Source organism: Melanostigma gelatinosum (genome assembly GCF_949748355.1).
Source record: "Melanostigma gelatinosum genome assembly, chromosome: 4".
NCBI classification, from domain to species: domain Eukaryota; kingdom Metazoa; phylum Chordata; class Actinopteri; order Perciformes; family Zoarcidae; genus Melanostigma; species Melanostigma gelatinosum.
In genome coordinates, this window is record NC_136637.1 from 22,319,464 (window position 1) to 22,344,513 (window position 25,050).

The window sequence follows — 25,050 nt, forward strand, 5'->3', positions numbered from 1 at the left end:
TGCAGCTTTCAAGCTCATCTCACTGAGCTTCTGCAGCCGTCTCCGTAACAAGGACGTATTTACATTATTTTGTGCATCTCCCGCTGTTTTTTTTTTTTTTTTTCAAGAAACACATTCCACTTCCGCAGAGCGCATACAAACCTTTTGTGCTACTTGGTTGACCCAGTGGGAGGTACAGTTGCTGAGATCAGGGCCCTTCGGGTGCCAGGCCCCAGTGGAAAGGACACACGAATAAGAGGCCGTGCCTGACAGAGGAAAACAAGAACAGAATCGTCCACTTCAATCAAGTCAAATCAAATCAGAAAATGAAGCCAGAGAACGTTGGCTTGTTTGTGTGCACACAGAAATATCCACAGCTAAAACCTAATACCATCATCAACACCGATTCCCTGAACACCTACGTCAGCTGATGCTCTTTATAGATTAAAAAGCTCGTATGCAAGATTATCAGACAACATCTCACAAACTCTTAACAAGGGATGCTCTCTTGGGACGCCTCAGGTCATATTGAAAGCAGAAAGCACACACGGCGCGGCAGTAAGAGGGAGCCCTGTTTACCTCGTGTTCCCTTGGGGCAAGGTCGCTCCACGAGCATGCCCCTCTGGGTCTGAGGCCACATTATGTCTCGTTTCTCGGTGGCCTCGCAGAAGCGCTCGGGTAAAGGGAAGGACTCGAGGGGCGGAGGGGAAGTAGTCTGTGGAATCACAGGAGGCGGCCTGGCTGCTCCCCTGCTGCCCTCCTTGAGCCCTGTTGTGGTGGTAGTGTTGGCCACGCCCCAGTGCACTGCGGTTGTCGTGGTGGTGGTTGTCGTTTTCTGAGGCTGAGGCGACGTGGTGACTTCGGAGAGCGGTGGAGCTGTGAAGAGACAGAGGGTACAGCGCTCATCACATTTTGTGGAGTCAAGCGAGGAGAACATTATCGGCTCCGTGAGTTGTGGAATCGGATTCTCTCTGGGACTGCGTTATGAAAACATGATGCAGTTTGACCTGCGGTTGCTGTGTGAGGTCTGCTCATTAGTGTGACACAACCCTGGGGTGCATTATGTGGACTGTATGCAGTATGTTGCTTTGGCAGGTATTCAAACCTTGACCTGCTAGTGGGCTGATGCCCTCATGTACCACGAAACCGTAACGATGTCCCCTGTAACTAACATTCATATCTTTTCTTTTCCTCAACTTGTTCAACAATGTCATGCTTAGAAGTCCAAGGAGCCTGTAAATTGCCGCTAAGTGCTTTTGTGCAACAAGCGCATTTACGTTCCCGTTGACTACGGCTTATCCAAGGCACTCAGTCGGCAATGAGCAATGCAATAATTACAGTAACGTCTTCCTGCCTGGCAATCATTCTTGCCTGGGAGATTCTGCGGCATGGCTGATTAAATCTCACTGACACAGAACCTGTATATGTAGCCACGGTGCCTGAACATTCATTTTACAGTTCTTTTCTTGCTACAACTCATACTCTGATAAAGCAGGTGTGCAGTAACTCATGCAATGCCTCGGGCAACAACAATATGTTTCAGTCCTGGGAAGGAGGAAATAGTGCACTCTTTATATTTAACATGAGCCACTGAGGAAAAACTATGAAGACATTTTTCATGCGATACGCCAGAGAAGTGTGGGCTACACTGCAATTACATTTCATAAAAGTTGAACACGAGAGAGTGTCATAGATGAAATGTTCATGAACACTAAACTATTTGATATATATCTGCTCCACATCTACAAGTAAAAACTAACAACCTCTGTTGGTTGACTTCAAAAGGATGAGCTATATCAATCGACAGAGCTCCGATTTGGAATGCAACGTGCACACTGACTCTAATCGCATTTGAGTTCTTTGATTTCCTCCATTAGGCTGCCTGTAGAGCATGCAGAGAATGTGAAGAGGTGCAGCTACACTGCTTGAGCCGAGCACAGTCGTCCTCAGCAGAACAACCGACATTGGAGAGACAGAGCGAAAGAGAGCGAAAGAGAGCAGGGAGTCAGGGGCAGGGCAGGGCAAATGGAGGAGGAGAGAGAGAGAGAGAGATGATGGAGGCGCACATAGAAGACGATGACGGGAAGATTCACGAACAATGGGGCTGAGCTGGAGACAGTTTCTGTCTTCCAGTGGATTGGGGGAAAGGCAGCCAGACCCCAGGCAGCAACACCTCCATATCTATTGCCTCCATTGGATAATGGGTCTTGCTGATAGCACACACACACACACACACACACACACACACCACCACTACTATCACCACAGGCCTCACGGTGTGGATGAGAGGCTTCAGCACAGTTGAGCTGGAGGGAAATCACATTTGAGGCTGGCTGCTACCTGTGGCGAATTAGGCTGTATTGACCAGTGGAGATGACTCTGTACTCCCTCCTGTTGGGGGCTTTAGAACTCTACACACACACACACACACCGGTGACATGAAGGTGTACACAGTTGACTGGCTTCACCTCAGCCTCCTCTGCTCTCGTCCCTCCTCCCCTACCGTTATCCTTTTACTCAACACAGTGCGCTGCACGGCCCGTCACAGCGGTCGAGAGACAGCCTGTGCTGAGTGTCCTTTCAGCACCAGCATTTAGCTGGCTGGGAGAAATGCCGGTCTCTATTCTGCAGCAATACCGTTTTATTGCTACACCCCTTATTTTTTTTCATGACTCACTGAGAAGACTCAGAGGTGGAAGAAATAGTCACGAAAAAAAGAAAATAGCTTTTGCAAACGTCCGGTCAAGCATACGCTAGCATTTAATGTTGAAGCCCGGTCCAACGAAAATGAATGCGTTGACATAATGTGTAGATAACTATATCATTCCTTTTCAACATCTGGGTCTGGGTTGCTTGGCAAACTTCCAGAAGATTCCCAACAAACTGTGGGGCCCTTCGTGGGTTTCCCTTTTCCAAAGTATGAAAGATGATGAGATACGATCCTACTCTCTGTGAATGGGGAGTTTAGAATGACGACAGAAATAAAATGAATCGCTGCTCGACAGCATGATTTAAGATAAAGGGCTGGCAACTCCAGACGATGAATCAAAGAAGCATCTGCTGTAATCCAAGCGCATTCCTTTAGCATGTCAACTAACAACTGTATCTTGTCCACACCCCTCATCCAAGAGGGCTGCTCGTCATGGCTCGCTGGCACCTTGAGCCGCGTGCTCTAGTTACAACATGTACAATTAAACCTCTCTGAAGTTCTAATTTATGTCTCTGCTACCTGCTATCAGCGGGGATGATTCATGTTTGTTAATACGAGGCTAGAACTAATGCGTCTGGCTCTCCTAAAGCCTTCCATTGGAGAGGGATTGCCCCGTAGCAAACTGGAAGGGTTTGGTTTTGGGAGGGGGTGGATTTGCTGAGCCAATGTCTGTGCTGCGCGGGACAGAAAAGCTGTGTCGGCATTGCTAAAAATGCTTTTTCTCGATGAGCACCGTCATAGAATAAAGCTATACGTTAAAGAGCTTCATTATCAAGAACTATTATGAAAAGGACATAAGTAAAAGAGCTAAAAATAATCCTGTCGGGAGTTTTATTCCTTTTCTATGATGCAAACTAATCCTCTTTGCTGTGTGAAAAACAGGCTAATGTGAATGTAGGCTATACTTCCCAGGGATATTCATGCATAAGCAATGCAGCCTCTCTGACCACTGCTGCTCCTGTCTACGTAGCGTGTCGGCCCGTAATCCTGCCGGCGACACAATAATCGTATTACCTTTATGCCATAGCTTGGTTTAATTTGATCCAATGAGAGCTGGGAGGAATTAACCCAAAGGTATTAAAAAAAAGGACACTCCTCTCAGGCAGTCACTTCTTCACAGAGATGTCTAAGTGGATAAGTTCATAAGCAGCCACTGTGAGGGATGGGTATTGATCTGTTGGTAGTGCTGCAGCAGCCTTTTCCCATACCTTTTGTGATTCATATCATGGACCAAATATTTCTGTTTTCCACTGTGGCAACACATGCCTCCTCCCACTGAGTGCCTTCGCCGTGCAATATTCCTTTGATAACGACAAAAGAAGCAAATTCCCATGTTTGGGCTATATAGCAAAAACCAGGACAGGATCCTTGATTATTATGTCTCTGCTGCACTCAGCCCAAGGGGGGGGGGGGGGGGGGGGCCTTCAATAAGCTGTCACAGAGTGTGACCGCACAGAGCGATATTCTCCAAAGTACCGCCAATAGTCGGAACAGACTTATTCATAACCTCTTTGTGAGATTCGACGCCCACACTTTGACGCACTTGAATGTATCTCAGCGGTTCTGTTATTACCGCTGGGGTTATAGGCCTGGGATTGATGACAGACAATGAGACAGGAATCCAGGGGAGGAAAAGGCGAGAGGAGCACGGCTTGCCGAGTGTTGTCAGAGCATATGCATATACACATACTGTAAGCACTCAGGAACACCCACGCTCACGGAGCCCAGATGAGACTTTTCCAGGACTCCGCAGTCATGCCGGGGTGACAAATGAAAACCGACGGCGTGTGTGTCTTTTATATTATGCTTAACGACTTCACTTTCAGTAGGCACCGCGTGGATGTTCATCAGGGTAATGTTTCATACACATGACCAGGTGCTGTTTATCATGCGAGGGAGGGGAAGAAAGGGTAAGGGAGCACACATTTAGCATTTGTTTCAGCTAATTTGCCACGCAAAAAGTTTAAAGAATGATTAGATCTCACTCGTCCCCTGCTCTGTCACGGAATAATCTCATAATGATGTGAAGCGAGGCTGCTTAGGGGGATTTACGTCTTTGTTCCCATGTTGTAGGAGACTTACTCCTTCCTATGGTTAAAAAAAAAAAAGAAATCCTGTCCTTTGTACACAGTGAAATGCTGCTCCTGGGTGGCAATGGAAGAGGAATCGGGAAAGTTAACAAGTCAGTTGGAACTCAGACAATTCAAAGTCTGTTTCTGCCATCATAAGGGGGGGGGGGGCACGCTCGGGGGAACCAAGAGAATCTAGTCGATGGAAAATAAAGGAATAACCCATCAGCTTTCATGTCATTCAGCACGGAGCGCAGGTTAATTGAAATAAGGTGTTGAACTGCAAAAAAAAAAGTAAATAATTTCCTCTGCTAATGCTGTGGCTGAAATATCTCAATTTCAAACATGCATTTCACTCAGCACTCGCTTCCGAGTTGATATGGAAATTGAGCTATTCTTAAGTATGAAATAGTGTGATGATTTATAATAGGTTTGCGAAGCATTTTGATATCTACCAATAACAACAATAATACACAAAGGAAATTGGATTACACGTCTTTCGGTCTGCGCTGCATTTGTAGCTGTGCGGTGGAACACGGTGGATGATTGCTTGCGTGCCAGCAGTAAATATCAAGAAAGCTGAGTGAAAATTCATATAATTTCCCATGAGTCACGTCCATGTGAGGGTGTGTGTACAGTATACGTCCATGTCTTAGGTAACAAAACCTAATAGCTGGCTTATGTTATTTACTGCTGTCGCCAATATTTCGCTTTCCCTCAATACAAACACATTGATTCATATGGAAAAAAAAAGGTCGGCACGCAGAGTGCACTCCCACACAGGCGCGCGCTTACACAGACAAGCTTATAAACACATGTACACATTCATATACACCCTCACACACAGAATGACACCAACGTATAGAGCACAGACACAGCAGCTGCCAGACTACAGCCTGCTTCTTTTTCCCTCTCCTCCTTGCAGCTCTCTCTGTACTGTACGTGACTCAAATTTCAAGCATTAACTCTAAGTGTGCCGAGTAGACTGATATTTAATGCCTTGCGCACAGGAGGATGTCTATTTCAGAGGTGCTCATATACACACACACACACACACACACACACACACACACACAGCGGTGTAACACAAAAAGCATGCACGCCCACATGAACACAGATTAGAGAAACACACTTAGACACAACAATCAGGCCTGTGTGAAATAAATCTCCTCAAAGGCGTGTGTCAGGGAGTGATGGGGGACCATTGTGATGTCTCAGTAATAATTCTTTTAATACGCCTTGTTTCACAGTCAGACTGTAATCAAACAAGAGGCTGTGGATCCCCTTGGCTATTGGGCTCAGTGTACCCATAATCACACCCCCTCCTCGCTGTTTTATGTAAAACAACTCTTTGTGACATTCTAAATCATAACCCCGGGTTTGCTGTTGCCCACATACTTGTATGCTGTGAGCGAAACGTCGCACAGTAGTTGTACATCAGCGGGGGAAAGACTTTCCAGGAGAAGTGGTGACGAGCAACTGGGGAATATGAGAAAACATTTTCTCGAGGTGTGCTTTTGAATAAACAGTGAAATGTTCCTCCTTGTCCGGCAACAACTGGCCCTCGTGTCTTGTGGAGGAGCGGCAGAGATCGTGATCAGATTTCAGAAGAAACAGGTGACCTCCTGACCTCTTCTACTGAACGGCCACCAGACACCGGGTGGTTAAGTAATATCCCACGATGTAACATCAGAGACGTGGCAAGCAAGACTGTAAATCCCCATCGTGGGACTTCCCCCCTTTTTATCGCCCCAGTTAAATTCAACCTTACATCGTAACCAAGGAATGAGACCAGTGGGTCACGAAGTAGACGGCATAACGTCACAGTGTTTCATAAAATTGCGGTTAAAAACAAGCTACATGGGAGGAATAAAGAAGGGAAGCTGGCATTTAGGGAGATCCTGCAGTCTGGCAGTAAAGAAGGGGGCCTTTAGATACAAATACACTCCCCAATAGTGCCCTTACAACCCAGAAATTCTACATTATCAGTAAGATGGACACATTTCTGGGATTTAGGGACGCCTTTAAGTGCTATGACAACAGAAGGGACATCCTGAGTTGACCTGACACGGCTACCGACGCACAGGTTTAAGACTATGAGTCACTTCTGGGGCTTTTGCTGGGCTGTTTTCTGCAGATTGTTGTGTACAGGGAGGTGTTTGATTTGGTCTGATTTTGGCTGGCCAGGCTTGTGCAGTCAGTCAACATTGGTGTGATCCTGAAAACAGCCAACAGGAGTTTGGGTGAAGAGCAAAGAAATGTGAGAAGGAACCAGAGAGAAGTTGTTTATCACAACGGCTTTCAACGTAACCTGTGCAATCACCACTTAGGCAAAATAAGCTTCATGCTATATTGTTCAATGGAATAATGTCACTTAAATCGAAACACTGTTATAACGTGTTCCCCCAGGGGGCCAATATTTCTAAAAAGACATCACTGGGGAGTGTGTGATCTCCGATCTTCGATATCCCGATTCAAGGCACAGTTCACGGGTGATCGTGGAGGAGGACGATGAAAAAAACAGTGGGAGTCGACAGGCAGAAGAAGGGCAAAAGACCGAGAAAGAGAGAGACAATAAGATGGGAGCAGACGGGGGGAAAAAAACAACGAGAGTATGACAGGAGGACAGAAAAACAAAAGCAAAAAGTGTGATTTTCCACATCAATACAGTCTCCTTTCACACCGCTGCATCCACTTGGGCAGCTGACAGGGGGTTGGGGAGAGGGAACGGGGGGGGGGGGGGGTTATTGACATGGCAAACAAACAAATTGGCCGTTTTTAACACATCCTGATCCTTGCTCCTGCACCGCTGGTGAGCACGTAGGAGGAAAACGCCTCTGACATTTTACCTGAGCGCCTCAGATGGCTTTCAAAGCTTGACGTTGACGTTTAAAGTGTCCATACCGTTCCTCTCCTCTCTCCGTTTTTCTCGGCTTTCTCCCGAAATGCCGCCATGCACAAGTTGACCTCTATGTAAGCGCAGCAGAAGACGGGAATGAATCATAGCTGTGCTTATTAGTGAGCCGTATATTCATCAGACTATAAGAGCTAGGCTCTCTGGGGTGACTGCTAATGCGTGTGACTCACGGGCATCTGTAACAGCTGAGCAGTTCTGCATTGCAAAGCACTTTCATAGGACACAAACTACAGGGCATTGTTTTGACCACATGCAGAGTTGTGTAAGCTAATTGGCCAGTCGCGTCAGTGAGCCCTACCTTTATAATTCCAAACAAATTGGGTCATTCGCTTCCTTACGACCCCCGCTCGTAAATGTATAATTTGAGGGTGCAGCAAAGATTGAAATTGTATGCAAATGTATTGACGTTTCAACAATTAAAGAGGAGGTCTTGATTTGTGTGGGTGTTAACTGCAGCGCTGGGGGCTTTTATACGGAAGTGATTCAGAATCGAATTTTTACGACAGGGGATAAATAAAAGGTTTCCGAGGCTCACCTGTGTCCCATCGGGGCAGCAAATAGAGTCTGTTTGTGCATACTTCTGCGAAGGAATAGATTTTGATACGCGTACTCAGTGGTTTGAGGAAAGATATCAGAGCTTGGCATGAATAAATGGCCCATAGAAATGGCTGCATAATGAGCGTTTCTGTGGAAATACCTCATTTAAATCAATTGAATCATCTCACTTACAAGATGCAACAAAGGAACATATCTCTTCATGAGTTTGTATATGCAAAAAGTAAAAAAGGGGCATGGAGCCATTGTTAAAACAAGTGGATTATGGTGCTGCTGGTTAAAGCCAAGAGTGGGACTTACTGACCCATTTAATGTCCACTGCAAGTGAAGCCGCATGTTGTTTGTGACTCCATCCACTCCCCCATAATCCTACAAGAGATGATCTTGCCCCGATTGGATTTGACAAGACCTCAATTGTCTGTCACACGGGGTCCCGACATCACTTTGATGCGATTGCGTTCCGTGACGGAGTGAATCATGTAACAGAGTTGTTTGCGTACTTCGAGAAATTTGGGGGGAGAAGAACGCGCAATGGACAATGTTGCATGCTTTGAAGTTTTCGTGAAGAAAAATCTGTGGTTGAATTAAAAACCGACACATCCTCGTGTTTTCTGTGAAGAAAATAGTCAATTACTAAGTCAACAACTAACACAGCATCTACATTAGTAATAAGCCGTGTTCTGTTGTACAAACACTGTGCTAAGCTTTCACATGTGCTTGCGATTATTTGAGCAAATCTAAAATGTTCCTTTCATTTTTTTCCCCTTTTGTTTTTTTAGCCTAGTGCTGCTCAAAACACGCACCTTCAACTTTGAACACTGCTAAAGCATTCTGATAGCTTGTTTCGAGGGCCCAGTGAAGCAGGCACTGAAACGAGCATCAAGATATCACAAAGAGGGCATCGAGTGACAGCCAGGAAAAAGTGCCATCATTTATGTGTCAACATGGGCCATGTGGGGAGGACAAGTTTATTGACATCTTGATGATCATCCTGGACCATTCTCCCTCGCATTCATCGACTGCAACTCAACATACATTGGTCAGCACAGCAGGGCCGGCCTCGTGTCTCGTTTGTCAGGGAAAGAGAACGTAGACCGTGTTAAAATAAAGACGTGTGAATACAGAAGCCCCGAGCAGCCAGTGCAGTACGTCAGGCAGTGTGTGTTTCTCAACATAATCCAAAGGAAGGGAAGTGGGTTCCTTTGGGTGCTTGGGGGGGGGGGGGGGGGGGTCTGACTGTGTGAATAAACACTTAAAACACTTTCGTAAGGTATGTTTTTCTCACACACACACACATGCAATAACCGTAATAATGTCTTATTTCAGGGGGCGGATCCCGTTGATCCCGGAGCCTCTGATTTCTGTATCAGTAATCAGTGTCCATTCAGCAAATGAATAAATCAATTGAGCATGCAGCCTGTCTATACACAGGTTATTCCAAGAATCCATGAAAGCAAAGCTGAAAATAAATGCTGTTGTGGAGGCTGTTGCTTGACTGCTTAACAATCGGTTTACTGTGTATAAACACATGGCTTCATGTGAAGACGTGCTCCAATTTGATATATTTATTGGATGTCAGAAAAGGTGATATCATGACCACGTCTGAAGCAGCCGTCTGCAAATGCAAGGTACTTCTTAGGATCGGCTCATTTGAATTCTCACTGTGTGAAATTAGTTTTGTGCATGAATAAAATACACCTATTCCTCAACTTCTCCAAATGTACTTATGATATGCAAATATTTAATTAAAAAAATCTGTATCTGTCTAATTGACAGTGGAGATACTTCAAACATGTTATTCAGAGTTGGAAAAATAAATAAATAAAGATATATTTTTTTATCTTGTTCCCCACGATTGTTGCAGACTCAATGCCACGTCTGCATATTAATGTTGCTTTCCAACCTGGATGAGCTTCTTTGCTACAGTAAAGCTGGCATTGGTCTGGCTACATTGATGCTGTTCCACCGTCTGAACCCGAGTTAGCAGCCCATGTCCCATCAGTACAAAAGTGGACGAGCAAACGCGGAATAAATATTGAGCTCCCGGATAATCTGTGCAAAAGTTGCTTGACCTCTGAGGCTCATCACTGACTGCGTTGAGCATTACGTGGACTTAGGACTCTGGGCGTGGAGGGGATTAGGATAATTACTGTTATTATATTCTCAGGGAAAGGACTATTGCAGAGCTAATCTAGCCTCCCCTCAGCTCTTGACAGCTAAATTAAAAACATATGCCGCTGATGTGACCCTGGGTGATTGATCCTTCTCCCGTGTGTCTAGCATCGCTTTCTCTCTGAGACAGAACGTTGAATCCTTACACTCGGCCTACAGAGTGTAAAGTACTTACTTTTTTTTTAATGACCGATGGAGATTTTAAGTTTCAGTATCACTTGGGGAATGATCTAACCTTGCCCAGGGCTAGACATTGCACCTGTCCGGGCACGTATGTTTCCAGAGGTGAAAGTATATCTCACCCTTCCCGTCATACTCTCTCTAAAAATGGGATATGATAGCAGGGGTCCCTTGAGCATCAGCACCAGGGACTCAGGGAATGCCAGGATGTTAAACCTCCCCAAATTTCCTAGATACTGATCCCTTGTGATATGGTAACTGGCTTCGAGGTGTTGTTTACCACAGAGCCCCACTCACTTCACCCCTCCCCCAGATGCTTTCCTACACTCCAAAGCTTCCGTAACATATCTAGCACATATTAGATTCTAAATTAAAAATCAGTCAGCTGTGACACTTGATACAAAGATGGGGAATACCAGAGGAATATCAAAGCACACTTGACAGCGACTAAATTTAACAATACTGCCTGGAAAAGAAATGATTGGGGTCTGGGTTCTTACCATGTGCGGGATCAGGGGAGCCAAACTCCAGGTTGTATCTCAGGACGTAAAAATTATTCCACACATAGAGCTGGTTATCTCGCGGATTGTATTCCACAGCTGCAATGTACTGGTACTGGTTGGGAAAGTGGATATCGACGTATTCCCCACGGTTCTGCTTGGTGTTGTAAATGTAGTCGATCAGACTCTTGCTGACTTCACTTTCATTGTCTTCATAGGTGGAGCGGACCACATACAGTACTCCGCAAACCATGAAGGCATTGGAGGCTGAGCGCTTATCGTAGGTTGTGTCCCAGGTCGCCTCAAATCGTAGCGTGTAGGGGTTCAACTGGCTGATTACGATCATGCCGTTGTTCTGCTCGGTGGCATAGATCACCCACAGCCCATTCTCGTCTACTGCCAGGTCAATGTCTGTTTTACCACCCCACTTGTAGGGCGACGTGTCGTGGTAGTTGGCATTATTGATGATGGCCTCACCACTTTTGATTCGAGTCCGCAGGTCAAACTTCACAATGTTGCGGGTGCGCTCCTTGTTGAAAAACACGGCGCCATCGTAGACCACAAATCCAGTCCCATCCACCCGGTGGGGCAGCTTGTAGGTGATGGTTTGTCGGGCATTTTGGAAGTCATCCAGGGAGGAATACTCAATGAGAGTGTCTGTCCTATAAGGAGTCCAAGGCATGAAGTAGAGTTTGTCGGCAGCTTGCAGGGGGTCTTTGCACCAGGCACCAGCTTGTTGCTCCGCTTCGAATAGAAAGGAAGGATCACCGACAGCTTTCAGAGTCCCAGGACAAAGAAAAACTAGCAATGGGAGAAGGGTAGAATAAGAAATAGACACAGGTTAACATGTGAAAATGAAACCATATAAAACTGTATGCAATGTCCATATTATCTCTAATGTCTTCATTTTGTTTTACAGGTTGACCACGAGGAGTAAGGACAGATACACATTAAAGAGTGGCCAAAACACAACTGACATCGACAGCCAATATTCACAAGCAGAATAAGGATTTTGGTTTTGTGCATAGAAAGAAAAAAAAAGCAATAGAAAAGTTATTATTCATTATGTTTAAATCTATAAATTGGTCTGAAACAAAAAAGAAGCTTGGCCTCATAGACATTTACTGTTGGGAGTAGAACACAAATGAGGGGAAATAGAACAGAAAGAAAACTTAACAAAACAATTGGTCCTGTGAACAAAAAAAAATGCAGCCAACTAAAGTCACTTGGCAACAGACGGGAGAAGTTATGAGAGAGCAGGGTCTGCAAAATGTTTGCGTGTACTTAGAAGTGTCTCGGTTACGCCACTTATTCTACTCTATGTACCTGAGAGGCTTGTCAATACGGTAGTGGTGCAAATGTCACAACCATTCAAATTTTAAAAAAAAACTTTCAGTAATGGTCTCTTGAGGTGTTTTGGCTGCTGCTCTGGGGCATAAGGAGGCACATAAGAATCAACAGAGAAAAGAGCAGCAAGTGGTCAGGTGAGCATAATGGGGAGAAGAGTGAAAAAGGGGAGGCGGGGGCAGGGGGGGGGGCTCAAGGACAAAAAGGGGACAGTAGAAAGCAAGAGCTTGAAAAAAGGGCCAAGAAACACTGTTACCATGGCATGCTATGGAAAAGGGTTTGGAAGCCAGGCAATATGAGATTCTGCTGAGTAGCAAAAACACCCAGGGAGAATGAGGAGAGGAAGCCCCTTATGGACTGCAGCCAATACGCCCCCATTTACATCTTTTGGCGGTTTGTGTGTCGTCTCTTTTATGGCCAGCCCCACTTCCCTTGTTGCACTACACTGGCCGTTAACATTACAGCTCGGGGGATTGTGACGATAACGTCTGCGATGGGTTTGTAGGGGCCACCATGGGAAAATAGGTAGTTTACAACCAGATGCCACAAAACAAGGAGCTAAAGTTTGGATCGTGTCTGTTATTTACCTTTTTGCTCCACTTCTATTTTAAGCGTTGGGAGAGAGAATGAAAGGCGTGCAAGGGGAAAAAAAGAGATTCATATGAATTAAGTGTCATAGCTATGATTACATATGCAAAAAACACGTTATGAGACATGGACAAAGGTGGTCAGACCTATTCAGAGAAAGTAGGAAAGTTGTTAGAAAGGTGGCACACCATCGTCAAGGTCCTTTGTTAGAAAAGGGGCTGGATTAGAACATTGGAAATGATAAATCACAGGTTTGGTTTACGGCACAGTGGTGGATGGATTTTGTCTTTGATAGAGTGCCAACTGCCTGCAAGTATACGAGCTATTGCAACGGCATAACTTCTGACATTCAGAAATGACATAAATCATTTATTTTTCTCTGTTAAACAAACAGGAAATTCTGAGATTCACATTGAAAATTCGAAAACAAAGAAAATGATCACCCTTTAGTTGTAGAAATTGTTGAAATGATTATAAGTAAATAAAAACATTCATGAGACTCAAAGCTTTTGTTTCTGTCCGTGAGTCTGACTGTTTGTATAGTTAGCCGTTATGTTATATAGTATTCTTTTTAAGGGTAACGTTTAGTTAGTAACCAGTACAAACTGAAAATAAAATGATTGGAAGAAAGAAAGAGACTCAAAGCCGTCCTGTGAACACTACATGATACACAAGTGTAATTTAAGTTTGTTATAATTGACCATATTGCTTTCAAACTGTGGTCTGTGTTAATCCACCCACCACCATTAACCAAACCTAATGCCACGGAAAAGTCATTTGTCTGTTTCTAAATTGTGTTTTTTTGAAAGAAAGTTAAATATAGACCAGTACACTTAATACAATGAAGATGTAATTGTATCATTCAGGACAATATAACACTGACTAATACCTACAAAAGCCTTGGTGTCCAGTCATACTTTTACAATTCTGAATTCATATGTACACAGAAAAACAACTAACTGTGGCCTTATCAAGGAAGCAGGTAATCACTGTAAATCACTGGAGCAAAATACACGAAGATAGCTGATGTGCACTAGCTGTTGAAACGTGTATTTCATTCCTCAATACAACACGATGGTTCATTTGTTGTTTGTGTTTGCCTATGTCTGCTATAAATTAGCCAACATGTGCACATTGAAACTAGTCTCCAGCGCTAACAAGGATTACCCAGTCCACTCATCTGAGACGTTTACGGCTGAATGGTAAAACATATATCAATACAATTCATTTAAAACACATTAGTATTGGATGAAAGTCACCAGCTTAGTTTAAACTGCAACAAGACTGACGATTTCAAAAACATATTTTCAACAAATTTACAAAATTCTTCGGAAAATACTTTTCTCAGGTAAATCTGAAGCCTAGGTCAGACGACAACACTGCCCCAAGTCACGTCTTCAGACACTGGAACAGGTGAGATGAACAATTGGTCTGCCTGCTGTTCAATAAGTCGGTTGTTGACCAAATATGACAAAAATAGTCACTCAAGGACACCTCCAACTATGTCAAGAAAAGCTTGAGAAAAATAATTGTATTTATAAAATAACTATATTATATTATTATAACAAAATGCCAAAAGATGTATGTTATTACATGGCAATGAAGCTTAGGGCCGTCTTCAACGAAAGGAAGTCTTAGTCGACTTAAACTGGAGTTTGTCAATTAATTGATTATTTCATTTTATCAACAGATTTGTAAAATTGAGTTTCTCCACAAATAATCACACAAATAAATCTTGTGTTTACCAGAGATGAGCTCGTAGGTTTCTCAACATAATGAGTAACGACTAATTGACTAAAGAGATCTTAGTCGGCTGAGCCCAAAAGAAAAAATGAGCTGACTCGTCGACTAAGAGTCGGGCAGCCCTACTGAAGCTACAGTTTACACTAAAACAGGAAATAAAGTCCATCGGATTTCATCGTTATAAAACATATTTGACTTAAAAAGTAATTTCTATTAATATGGACTTATTCAGACACATTGCTATCAAGTATTATTTCATTTAAAATGACTTATTTTCAACAAGATATCTACATTTCTTTTCACTGATGGCTATGTTAATCTCCAGAGCACAGACTGCATGCGTCAGTTCTTTTGCCCTTGATCTACACCTCTATCGGTTTTTGCCTTGCTCAGATTTCAGTCTCGGATGGCTTCACAATACAAAAGGCTCAACCGCAGCGGGCTTGAGAAGATCAATGCTGAAACACTAAATGTACACATTTTGGGCCAGTTTGCATCGTGGGATAATGTTAACAATTGTAAACTAACTTCCCCTTGAAACCTGCAACGATCCGGCTCCAATTAGTGCAGGTTCATATTACAGCTTGAATCGGTTGCAATTGTTGCGTCTGACCCAGGCTTCAGTGGCAAAACAAAAAGGCAGTGGAAACTAGAGATTCAGACCGATCCGTAAATGAATGCGCGCCATTCTGGAGAAGAAATTCAAGTGTGTTGTTGCTAACTAAGAGATCAAACACTGGTAGGAGGCAAACAATTTAAGAAGGGTTGAGCGCTCAGCCTCGGCCACATAGAACAGAGGAGGCGAGAAGAGGACGGGGGAGAGATGACGAAGAAGGAAACCTGGAAAGAAAAGGAGAACACACGACGGAAGACCTGATGACGCGAGTAGAAATGACAAATATAGAAATGGCAATCAGTGTGATCAGAAATCAGTCAGTGGATGAAGAGAGAGAGTCAGACAGCCGAGGACGTTCCCTGCAGATTGCACAGGGGAAGGAAAAAGAGTCAGTCACTTTAAAAATAGCAACATTAAAACAAACATGAGACACATGCCAACCCACGCAAACCTCAGAGATCCTTAACTTTCTCCACTAGACATTGCAGACTTTCTAGGGAATCCCTGCTTTCTAAATCAAATCACAATGACTGTTAATAATCAGGTGAACCGTCTTTATGTGAACGGATGTCTGATGTCAACTGCAGACTCCGCTCGTGGCTGCCGGGTTTCATTTTAAAATAAAGCATCATGTAAGCTACACTGAAGAAAGGAAAAGGGAAACAACTCAACACAAAAAAACCCCAAAATCATGCTGTTACAGTTTAACTTCAATTTTCATATTCTGGCCATCACTGTCACATGGAGCTGGGGGGTTACTGGCATTAGAATGTGATGAAAAATGGAAAAATTAGCATTAAGGACTTTTTATGCCCACTGGCGGCGTCTCTACATTTTTTTTGCAAGGGTAGAATAGGAATGGACACTTTTTTCTGGCATTTTTTCAAAATGGCTTGCACAGAGCATGTCTTAATGAAGAAGCCTCTCTACTTTTATGTTGCCTCATTCAAGCAATTACTAGAGCCAATTCAGAGGGTGACTCAGTGCCAGGTGAAGGCAACATTTACATCCTTTGGCTGGAAGATTAAGATCATGTTGCTGATGAGGGCAGTGCATGACAAGCACCAAATTATGAAGCCAAAAGGATGAAAATGGTGGAAATGTGGACAACTTGTCTCACAGGCCACTTGCACAGAAGGGGAAACATCCCAAATTGCTCGTGTGATTATGCAAAGGCTTCGACAATAGAACACATTAATTAAGTACCACATTATATTCAGTCAGTCATAGAGACAGAAAACAACTGCTCATCTTATTATGTTATTAAGCGGCTGGCCATAATTCATGGCGCAGACAGACTTTGAGGGGCAGCAGTTACAAGTCAAAATGAGGACGCGTGTCCCGCAGTTGATCGGCTTAATGGAGATTTAATACGCCGTCTTGCAAAACAACTTCTCAAGTCTTGTATCCCAGCAAATCCAGGGGATCTTAAGCTCCTGAACCACTGCAATGTTTTTAATCACAAATCTTGGTGTTTGGCACATGATCCACTGCATCTGAAAACTAGGAAACTGCAGTAAGGTCTTTGCTACCCCATGTGCAGACTGTAGAAAGCGCTTGCTCTGGTGTGGAAAAGCTCAGTAAATCTTACCCTATGACTGGCTTTCTCTGCGTTAGTCTGACTCTACAAAATGATCGAGGGTATATGGGTTGTATTTTGGGGAAGAGGAGACAGAGGATTGGTAAGGGAGGGGAAAAAAACATCACAAAAAACTTGCCTATGAATCACAATCTATCACAGTTTACAACAGGACTTGAGTGGGAAAGGCTGAACTGGGCTTGTGCGGACTGGGTCAGACTGGGAGAACACTAAGCACTTACCAGGGCAGTCGCGATAGGATACATTCTGTGTTCTTGGTCCTATTCTGGTTGGGCATGGACCTTGAGAAGCAAAAAGACGGGGCTACAGACATGCATTGTTTGAAACTGCTGAGAGTGAAATGAGGACGTGTTTGGAATGTTTGTTGGAAAGACTTTGCCAGGACTGAGAGTCCTTGGGCAGAAGTTTATTTCTCACCACATTGCACCAGTCTTGACTGTTTTCTCGGTGCAAGAAGGAGGCAAAAGGCTGGACATGACTGCACCTTGAGGCTAATCCTACTATTAAGTTTTGAGGTAACACAGCAAGACATGAAATCAATACTTCACTTAACTATGAGGCGTGTAAAAAAAAAAAGAAAAGAAAAGAAAAAGAAGCTGTTCGGCATTTCAAGTAAAAGCAACATGGTTTGGCTTCGGCTCAATAGGGTTGACTCAAATACTCATTATTGCTTGTTTACATTTTTAATTCAGGTCCTCAAAGCCTTGAAGAGGTTAACCTTTAAGTGGTAATGAGTTTCACCATCGCATGATGGTCACTCATGCATTCTGATTCAACACTGAGGGGAAGAGCTGGGCCAGGTATACTGGTAACGAGCGATGGAGGAGAAATGTGTTGAACATATAAAAAAAATACTGTCGAACAAAGACGCTTTATTTCTATTTGGGCTAAAGTTCCCTTTAGAGTTGATTCAAAAGTGAAACACGTTAAAGAGACAACGGCGTACAGGTAGTCATGTGAATCTACAAGAGCTGCCAAATACTTCCCACTCTAATTATGTCACTTCCACCTGATGAGTGATTCTGGCAATTGATCAAAATCTTTGTCATGAATCCGTTTGCAAAGGTTACCTCGGGGAACTTCCTTCACGAATTGCAAATGAATAGCGTCTTACAGGACAAAGGGGAATTTTAATTCAAAGGGCAATCTAAAGATTGTTTGGGAGCAATGAATATTTTAGCATCCACGGAGCAGACAAAATGTTAACACTATCTCTTTAGATGAAATATTACCTTGTTGACTTACAAGTGGAGCCATTCTGTTCCGTTTACATAATGAAACATCTGTTAACATATTTCAACACCTGTTGTACGGATGTATATTAAGCCATCAAGGTGAGCTGTGCTTTGCGCCCGACAGACTCCTCTCCGTACAAGACTAGAGGAATGAAACACTTTCCATCACGGAGAGTCGGCATGACTTCCTCTACCCTCGCTCTATCCTGCTGCCTCGTAACCAGGCTGGTCAGCCGGCTGGCAACACGGTGCATCAATAATAAAGGCAGTACAGAAAGAGGAGCAAAGGGTTTTACAGGTCATGTCTCATGAAAAGTTCATGGTGTGACACAGATGGAAGAAAGGACAGACGAAATGGTGCTGGAAGGTGTTGCACACCAAGAGAGCAGAATGTCTGGAAAAGGTAAGGAGGAAGAAATGATTCGGGATATGATAGAGATAGAGAGGATGGGAGTGTCTGTGTGTGGGGGGGGGGGGGGGGGGGGGGGGGGGGTTCAATTCATGACAGAAGGGTCAAACTTACTGTAGGGCACACACTCATACTGGACCTCCAGGTACTTGTAGGTCCCTGGGCAGGGGTCAGGGAAGACATCTGAACCTGTGATCACGATGCACTGGGTCCGATTGTTGCATCTGGAAACAAACAAATGGAAACAAATTCAGCAAAAACACCCCACATACATCCACACTAGTCTTTTCAAACATCGTAAATGGCAAAGGGAATCAAACGCGTGTTCTTATAATCCGGAGGGGGGGGGTGCGATGTGTATGGTGTCCTTTGTACGCTGTGCTATTGCGTGTGTCTTTTTCAAGAGCTTAGATAATCTGTGTGAATGTGTATGGGCTGATGAAAAAATACAAAAAAAAGGCTCTGCAACATTCCCTCCCCCCCAATGCCATAATGCAATATTACATATCTAGTCAATAACTGGCCAATGTATTACATTCCTGGTTTTCTGAATGAATCTTGCAGTCACACACAACTTTGTGCTCCATCTGTTCTTTAACATTTTCCCTGCAAGGTGTGATCAAATAAAATCAGAACTGGCTACTGCGCGTGTGTGTGTGCGTGTGTGTGTGTGTGTGTGTGTGTGTGTGTGTGTGTGTGTGTTGTTATATACATAACTGCTCTCTTGCATATCGAACTCTGTGAATACAACTAATCGAAATGAAATGTACATGAACAGCACAAATGAATGCAACAAGACGTGAAGGCTTATTCACACAGGAATACAATTGCATGGGGACCTCATGTGATTTGTGGATTTGACCCCCCACATCTGTGTTTGGTGGGGCGCATTTGCACAGAATAAACAAAGTCTGTGTTTCACTCAAATGTCCCGTCTTATTGATGTGAGCTCGCTCCTTTACTGAATGGGTCTACACATGCTGAGCAGCTAGATGAGGCTCTTGCATTTTCACTCAAAATGCCATTAAGATGAACAATGATGATTTCTATTGCAGCCGCCATACTTCTCGATCCGGAAGAGCAAAAATAGTTACGCAACCAGAATGAGATGTGCTTCGCAAAATATCTGAAAATTATAGTTTATTTTTAAGGGAAACAACTGATATATAATTATTAGAAATCACATGGAGGACCTAAGGTTGTATTAGCTATCGCAGATATACATATCGGTTTTTTATTTCACCAGCCATGTGCAGCAGTGTCAAAAGTCCCTGCCGTTAACATCTGGAGAGCAGACATTCTAATTGAGCCTGTGGTGTGCTCTGAAGCCCGGGGAATTGCAGGTGACCGCCCTTTCTGCTGTACTGAAATCATGATAATGACATCTATACTCCCAGCAAGCCCACTTTGCTACCAAGGGGACTAAAAATGATATTGGCAACGTGAGGAGCCAGATCAATAACTCTGTTCTGCAGATTTAGCAGGGGCCAGAGAGAATATTTGTTCCTTCTTATCACAGACCAGTGAGCCCATTTACAGCTGTGTCCAAATGTTATTAATATAATATTCGGGAGCGCAGTGGCACAGTGGAGAGTAGCCTACTGTTGGGATGTGTAGCATTGAACAGACGCAGGGTGGGGTGGGAATTGTTTAGCTGTCTGATTGAAAACAACCACATTTTAGCTGCAATGCCATGAATGCGTGCAGTGCCTTACGGTTTACGGCACACACAAAAAGAATGACTCAGGAACTTAAACAAACGGCTCATGTGTTCAAACTCAAAAAACACAAAATCACAATAATGGCAGGGAATGAAATTAGCCATGAGCTTTTTTCTCCTTTTTTTAAAAGCACAAAAGCATCTCCCACTTCCTCCTGTTCTATTCCTCACAATCAGCATGTATGCCAATTAAATTGTTCATGCCTTTTTTTTCAAGTACATTTGATAGAGAATATTTTTTAATTTCACTAATACATTTTTTTTTTTTTTGCTTTTGGCAAGGTTCATTTTACCCAAATAACTAGTGTGTGTGTGTGTGTGTTTTAACAAAGAGCCATAATGACACAATTTGTTTCAATATCTGCACGTGTGCATCTGTGTTTACTGAAGGTCTCAAGGGGCATTCCACCTTATTAATGACCCTCACGTGTGATAACAGATGACAATATCAGCATATTATATTTGTTTTTATGGAAATGAATTGCATGAATTACTGTTTTGGAATTAAAACAGGTACCTCATGCTGGGCCCATAATACCGCCGCTTGTTTTTGTGGGTAATATTTCATGACTCTGCAGCACTTTCCATATATTATATGGTCACTTTGATGATTCTGTCCCCTTGCTCATGCATAAGTATATCATGCAGGAGCAATATAAATTACAGTGCTTTATCTAACAGATTCCAATGAGACTGGGAAATGACTGCCTGGTTTATATTAGGCATATGAAACAGAATAATATCAAAAATAAAATTCATGACACTAATGAGGACATAGACCTGCCATCGTTTCTCAGGCAAATGTATTAAACAACAGGACATAAGCACTGGGGAAAAAAACACCTCGTATTTCTTTCGAAACAATGTTGACATAAGTGTTGATAGCTCTTTCTGATATATTGCCCTAATTTTAGAGCTGGGGAGCAGGAGCGCCCTGTTCTATGGGGTTGCGTGACTCAGATTCCTTCTCATCTGTGAAACCTTGAGCATCTCCTGAGACCAATTGGAAAAAGCCCTAATGACTTTTCCTATGCATCGCCCTAGCCCTCAATTTGAGAGAGGGTGCATGTAATTGAAATTCCTCCCATAAAAAGTTCAGCATCTGGGCCTGCCAGGGCACAGGTCTCAAAGTGCACACTAATTAAATACATGTAAAATATGATATCTCTGGCAATCTTTTGATAGTCTGAGGCTATAGAGTAATTAATCATGTACATAATGATTATTAAGGCAAAGGAAGATTTTCTCCACTTTCCTCCAGAGTTAAACGTTCTATTTCTGTAAATACCTTGACTGTTCAACAGTCATTTCACGAAAGAAAAAGTGTGGAGAGAAATAAAAACGAGCCATTTGGAAAAAGGAGATCCGTATTAAGTAATAGGGAAAGTTACCGTTTTAGGAGTGACACTACCAAGCTGTTTGTATTAGCTTATATCAATAAACACACAATGCCATATTTTTGTTGTATTTTGACAAATTGGTAAAACCAAGTCTAACGCAGATGTCACATGATTTAAAAAAAAGTCTTGTCCAGTATGAAGTTTGGTATACAGAGCTCCACATCCTGATCTATCTATCGATCAATAACTTTATAATATATGTATCTAAAAATGAAAAAAAATAAATGTTCAGTGTCAAAAATAGTTGCGGCATAATTTATTCTTGAAGTAAAATTAAAATGAGAGCAGGATGGAGCAACGTTCTGCTTTGATTGCCTCCATTTCCCCGACCAGCCTGTTAATCACACTGAAGTATTCCAAATGTAATCCCATCACATCGCTGACCTTTTGGGAGAGGCAGACATCAGTACAATTAGAGTGTCACAGAGAATGCTGCTTGGATTTGATGCAAATCTTCCTTTAAGGAATGAGCACTCCCTGCTGATAAGATGCCAACAAGGTGTAACTGATAGCACTCCTGATACCTGATGTATCCACATGCAATTTAACCTTCTCCACTGCCATCATAAAGCATGTCACAGGGATAATTGGACATGAATATAATGTGCCATGTGATTAATGAATTGACTTGACAAAAAAAAAAAAATTCTGCAAACTGTATTTCCACTAAAAAACCCGTAAAAACACTGTAATCTAGATCTGTTTTCCACTAATCCCTCAACAGATACAACGCCATTTTAATCAATGCCGCTGTGTTCAATAGATCAGCATAAGCTTGCAACGGGGCTTTGCTTAGACGCACTCAAAACTGTGTGAATTGAAGTTTAAAGTAGATTTACTCATATGCAATTTTAACAAAATGTACAAATGTTCTTTATTTAGTGAAGAAGACACACTGGTCAATTCTAGCTTATACCTAAAACATATGCAACACATAAATATGTTTTGTAAAATGCTTATTACACATGTTACAATTGGCAAAAATAAACATTTTTAAAACTCTATGCTTTTAGTAGGCAAAGGACTAAGCCTAGCAAGTTTACCAAGCTGGATCGCATGTATTAATATTCTCAGGAAAGATCATTATGCTTTTAAACTGAGCCAGCAGGGACAGTCATGGAGGTCTCCCATGAGGTGACACATCGTGTGCTGCTCATGTGACAAGGCGAGTTTAAACTGAAGACAAAGATGCTCCTAAATTTCCGAATCCTCGAATGTTCTGCCCCGACTGCTCATTTCTCTATCCCTCAACACTCCAGCGTTCAGGAAGCCTAAGCATCCATTTGTAATTCAGAATATTAAAAAAAACAGCATCAGCAGTTGAAAACAATCGCTGTGTAACTGGAGGAGAAAAGCGACATGAGTGAGGGGAGCACATTACAGAAAAGGCACAATCTACTTCCTTGTGCTCCCAGTTTGAATTTCAATCAAATTAGCGTCTCTTAAACTCAAAGTGACCCGTCTAGCTCCATTTCATCTGAAATGCTGATGAGGTTCATGGCACAATTATCAAGGCAGACATCTCTCTCAAAAGGCAAGCCTGCTTATAGCAGACAGGCCGTTGAAAAATGAAATCATTTCCAGGGCCACAAAATGGCAGCGAAAGAAACACTCTGTGGCAAACCAGTACACAAAACAATCACACAAGTGCACCAGCTTGACGTACAATCACCTCCAATATCAGTATATTTAGACCGTTTTTCTAAGGGGGTGGCCCAATAATGTTTCAGGAAATAGGTCGTTAGAAATGAACCATTAGCATCCCGCTTTCAACTTGAGGTCTGACCCAATATCCGGGTAAGACATCCCAGGGACTTGTAATTACTGTCATATGCTTGTGTTTATGCTATATTTACTGGAGCTGCCAATGGTGCTCAACATGGGGGGTTCCAGGCTCTTACAGGCTCGGGAGGGACGTTTGTGCGACTCTCATCCGTCCATCTTACCGATTGCTTTTTAAACCAGCCGAGGTATATTGCCACGCCGCTACAGTCAGTGGAAATACTGTTGTGCCATTCTGCAGGTCTAAATGTGACCTTTATAAGACGGCAGAATGCAATTTTAGCACACCCGCGCATGAAGCCAAAGCTACACAGGAATGGCTTAAGAAACAACAACGTCAATGTTCTGGAGTGGCCGAGCCACAGTCCAGATCAAGAACTTGTGACTGGACCCGATGATCCCTGTGTGCAGCCCGACGGCGCTTGAGCAGTTTAACAAAGAAGAATGGGGAAGAAGTGCAGTGTACAGATGAGCCAAGCTGACGGAGACCCAAGACAGTAGTTGCTGCTGAACGCTTATTTAAAAACACCTGTTTTCCATTTCATAACTGTAATCAGTTCAGAACAATTTGTAATGTGTTTTCACTCAAATATATTTTGATAATTCTTTCTGTTTATCACAAGTAAAAAAAAAAAAATCAAAATTACATCTACTTTTATTCATAATTTCAAACAATAAAACCGTAATACATTTTACAGACACTGTATGTGACTTTTGTAAACAAAAGCAGAATGCAATGCTGTCGGGGACATTTAGTCGTGATTTTAGATGTAAGAGTCATCAAACTGTATGCACCATGACAGATTCATATTTACAGATTGTTCCTTTTTTTGAAGGGCATCGTTTCAAAACATTGGTGGAAAAAGATTGCAACTCACAGACAATATTAACACTATTAATATTAATATATAGTCAAATAGAGGTGGGCCATATGCCAAAAAAAATGTCATAGTACATGTACAGTTTTATATTGCAATATTGTTCATTAGTTAGTAAATTGTCTGACAACTAAAATGTGTTTTAATGATAAAATAACCAAAAAGACGAAATACGAATCGAGGTACATCATCACATTGACGCAAATAATTCAATAAAAATGTAATTTGATCATGAATTAGTCCGGCACACTGACTTTGCCAACATTGGTCTGAAACATTAAGATGGTAAAAAATGGGATGGAACAAAATAGTTGTAACTGTTACGCAGTACATACTCTCACACTGCCCAACCCTGTTGTCGTAGTCAACAGCATAATGTGATATAACACGTGTGCCAATATAGTCTTGGGCAGAGAGCAGTTTCATGGCTCATGAACTCGTGCACACCCCCCCCAAGCTTAATCTAGATCTTTATGAAATCTTAATCTGCTGCGCTTTAAATAAACACGAACGGAGAGGAAGAACACGGCAGTGTGCTGTCAGGCGGCAGCAGTGGAGCTCCTCGGAGAGCTTCGCAAAGCAGTCCTGTCACCGATATAAATAGTGTAGGCAGCATCGTTTACTCTCCAGAAGTGCCTCACGTTTATTGA

At 42.9% G+C, this 25,050-nt stretch overlaps 1 protein-coding gene across 1 annotated transcript in view; it reads right to left on the reverse strand.

The window, feature by feature from the left end:
• Positions 1-25,050, reverse strand: part of adgrl2a (adhesion G protein-coupled receptor L2a) — a gene marked incomplete at its 5' end in the record, with an annotated part of 71,092 nt that overhangs the window by 21,933 nt on the left and 24,109 nt on the right. Inside the window, 4 exons of the mRNA XM_079267601.1 lie at positions 142-245; positions 559-855; positions 11,083-11,883; positions 18,735-18,844. Of these exons, the coding sequence (XP_079123727.1) occupies positions 142-245; positions 559-855; positions 11,083-11,883; positions 18,735-18,844 (1,312 nt within the window). The remainder of the gene's footprint in view (positions 1-141; positions 246-558; positions 856-11,082; positions 11,884-18,734; positions 18,845-25,050) is intronic.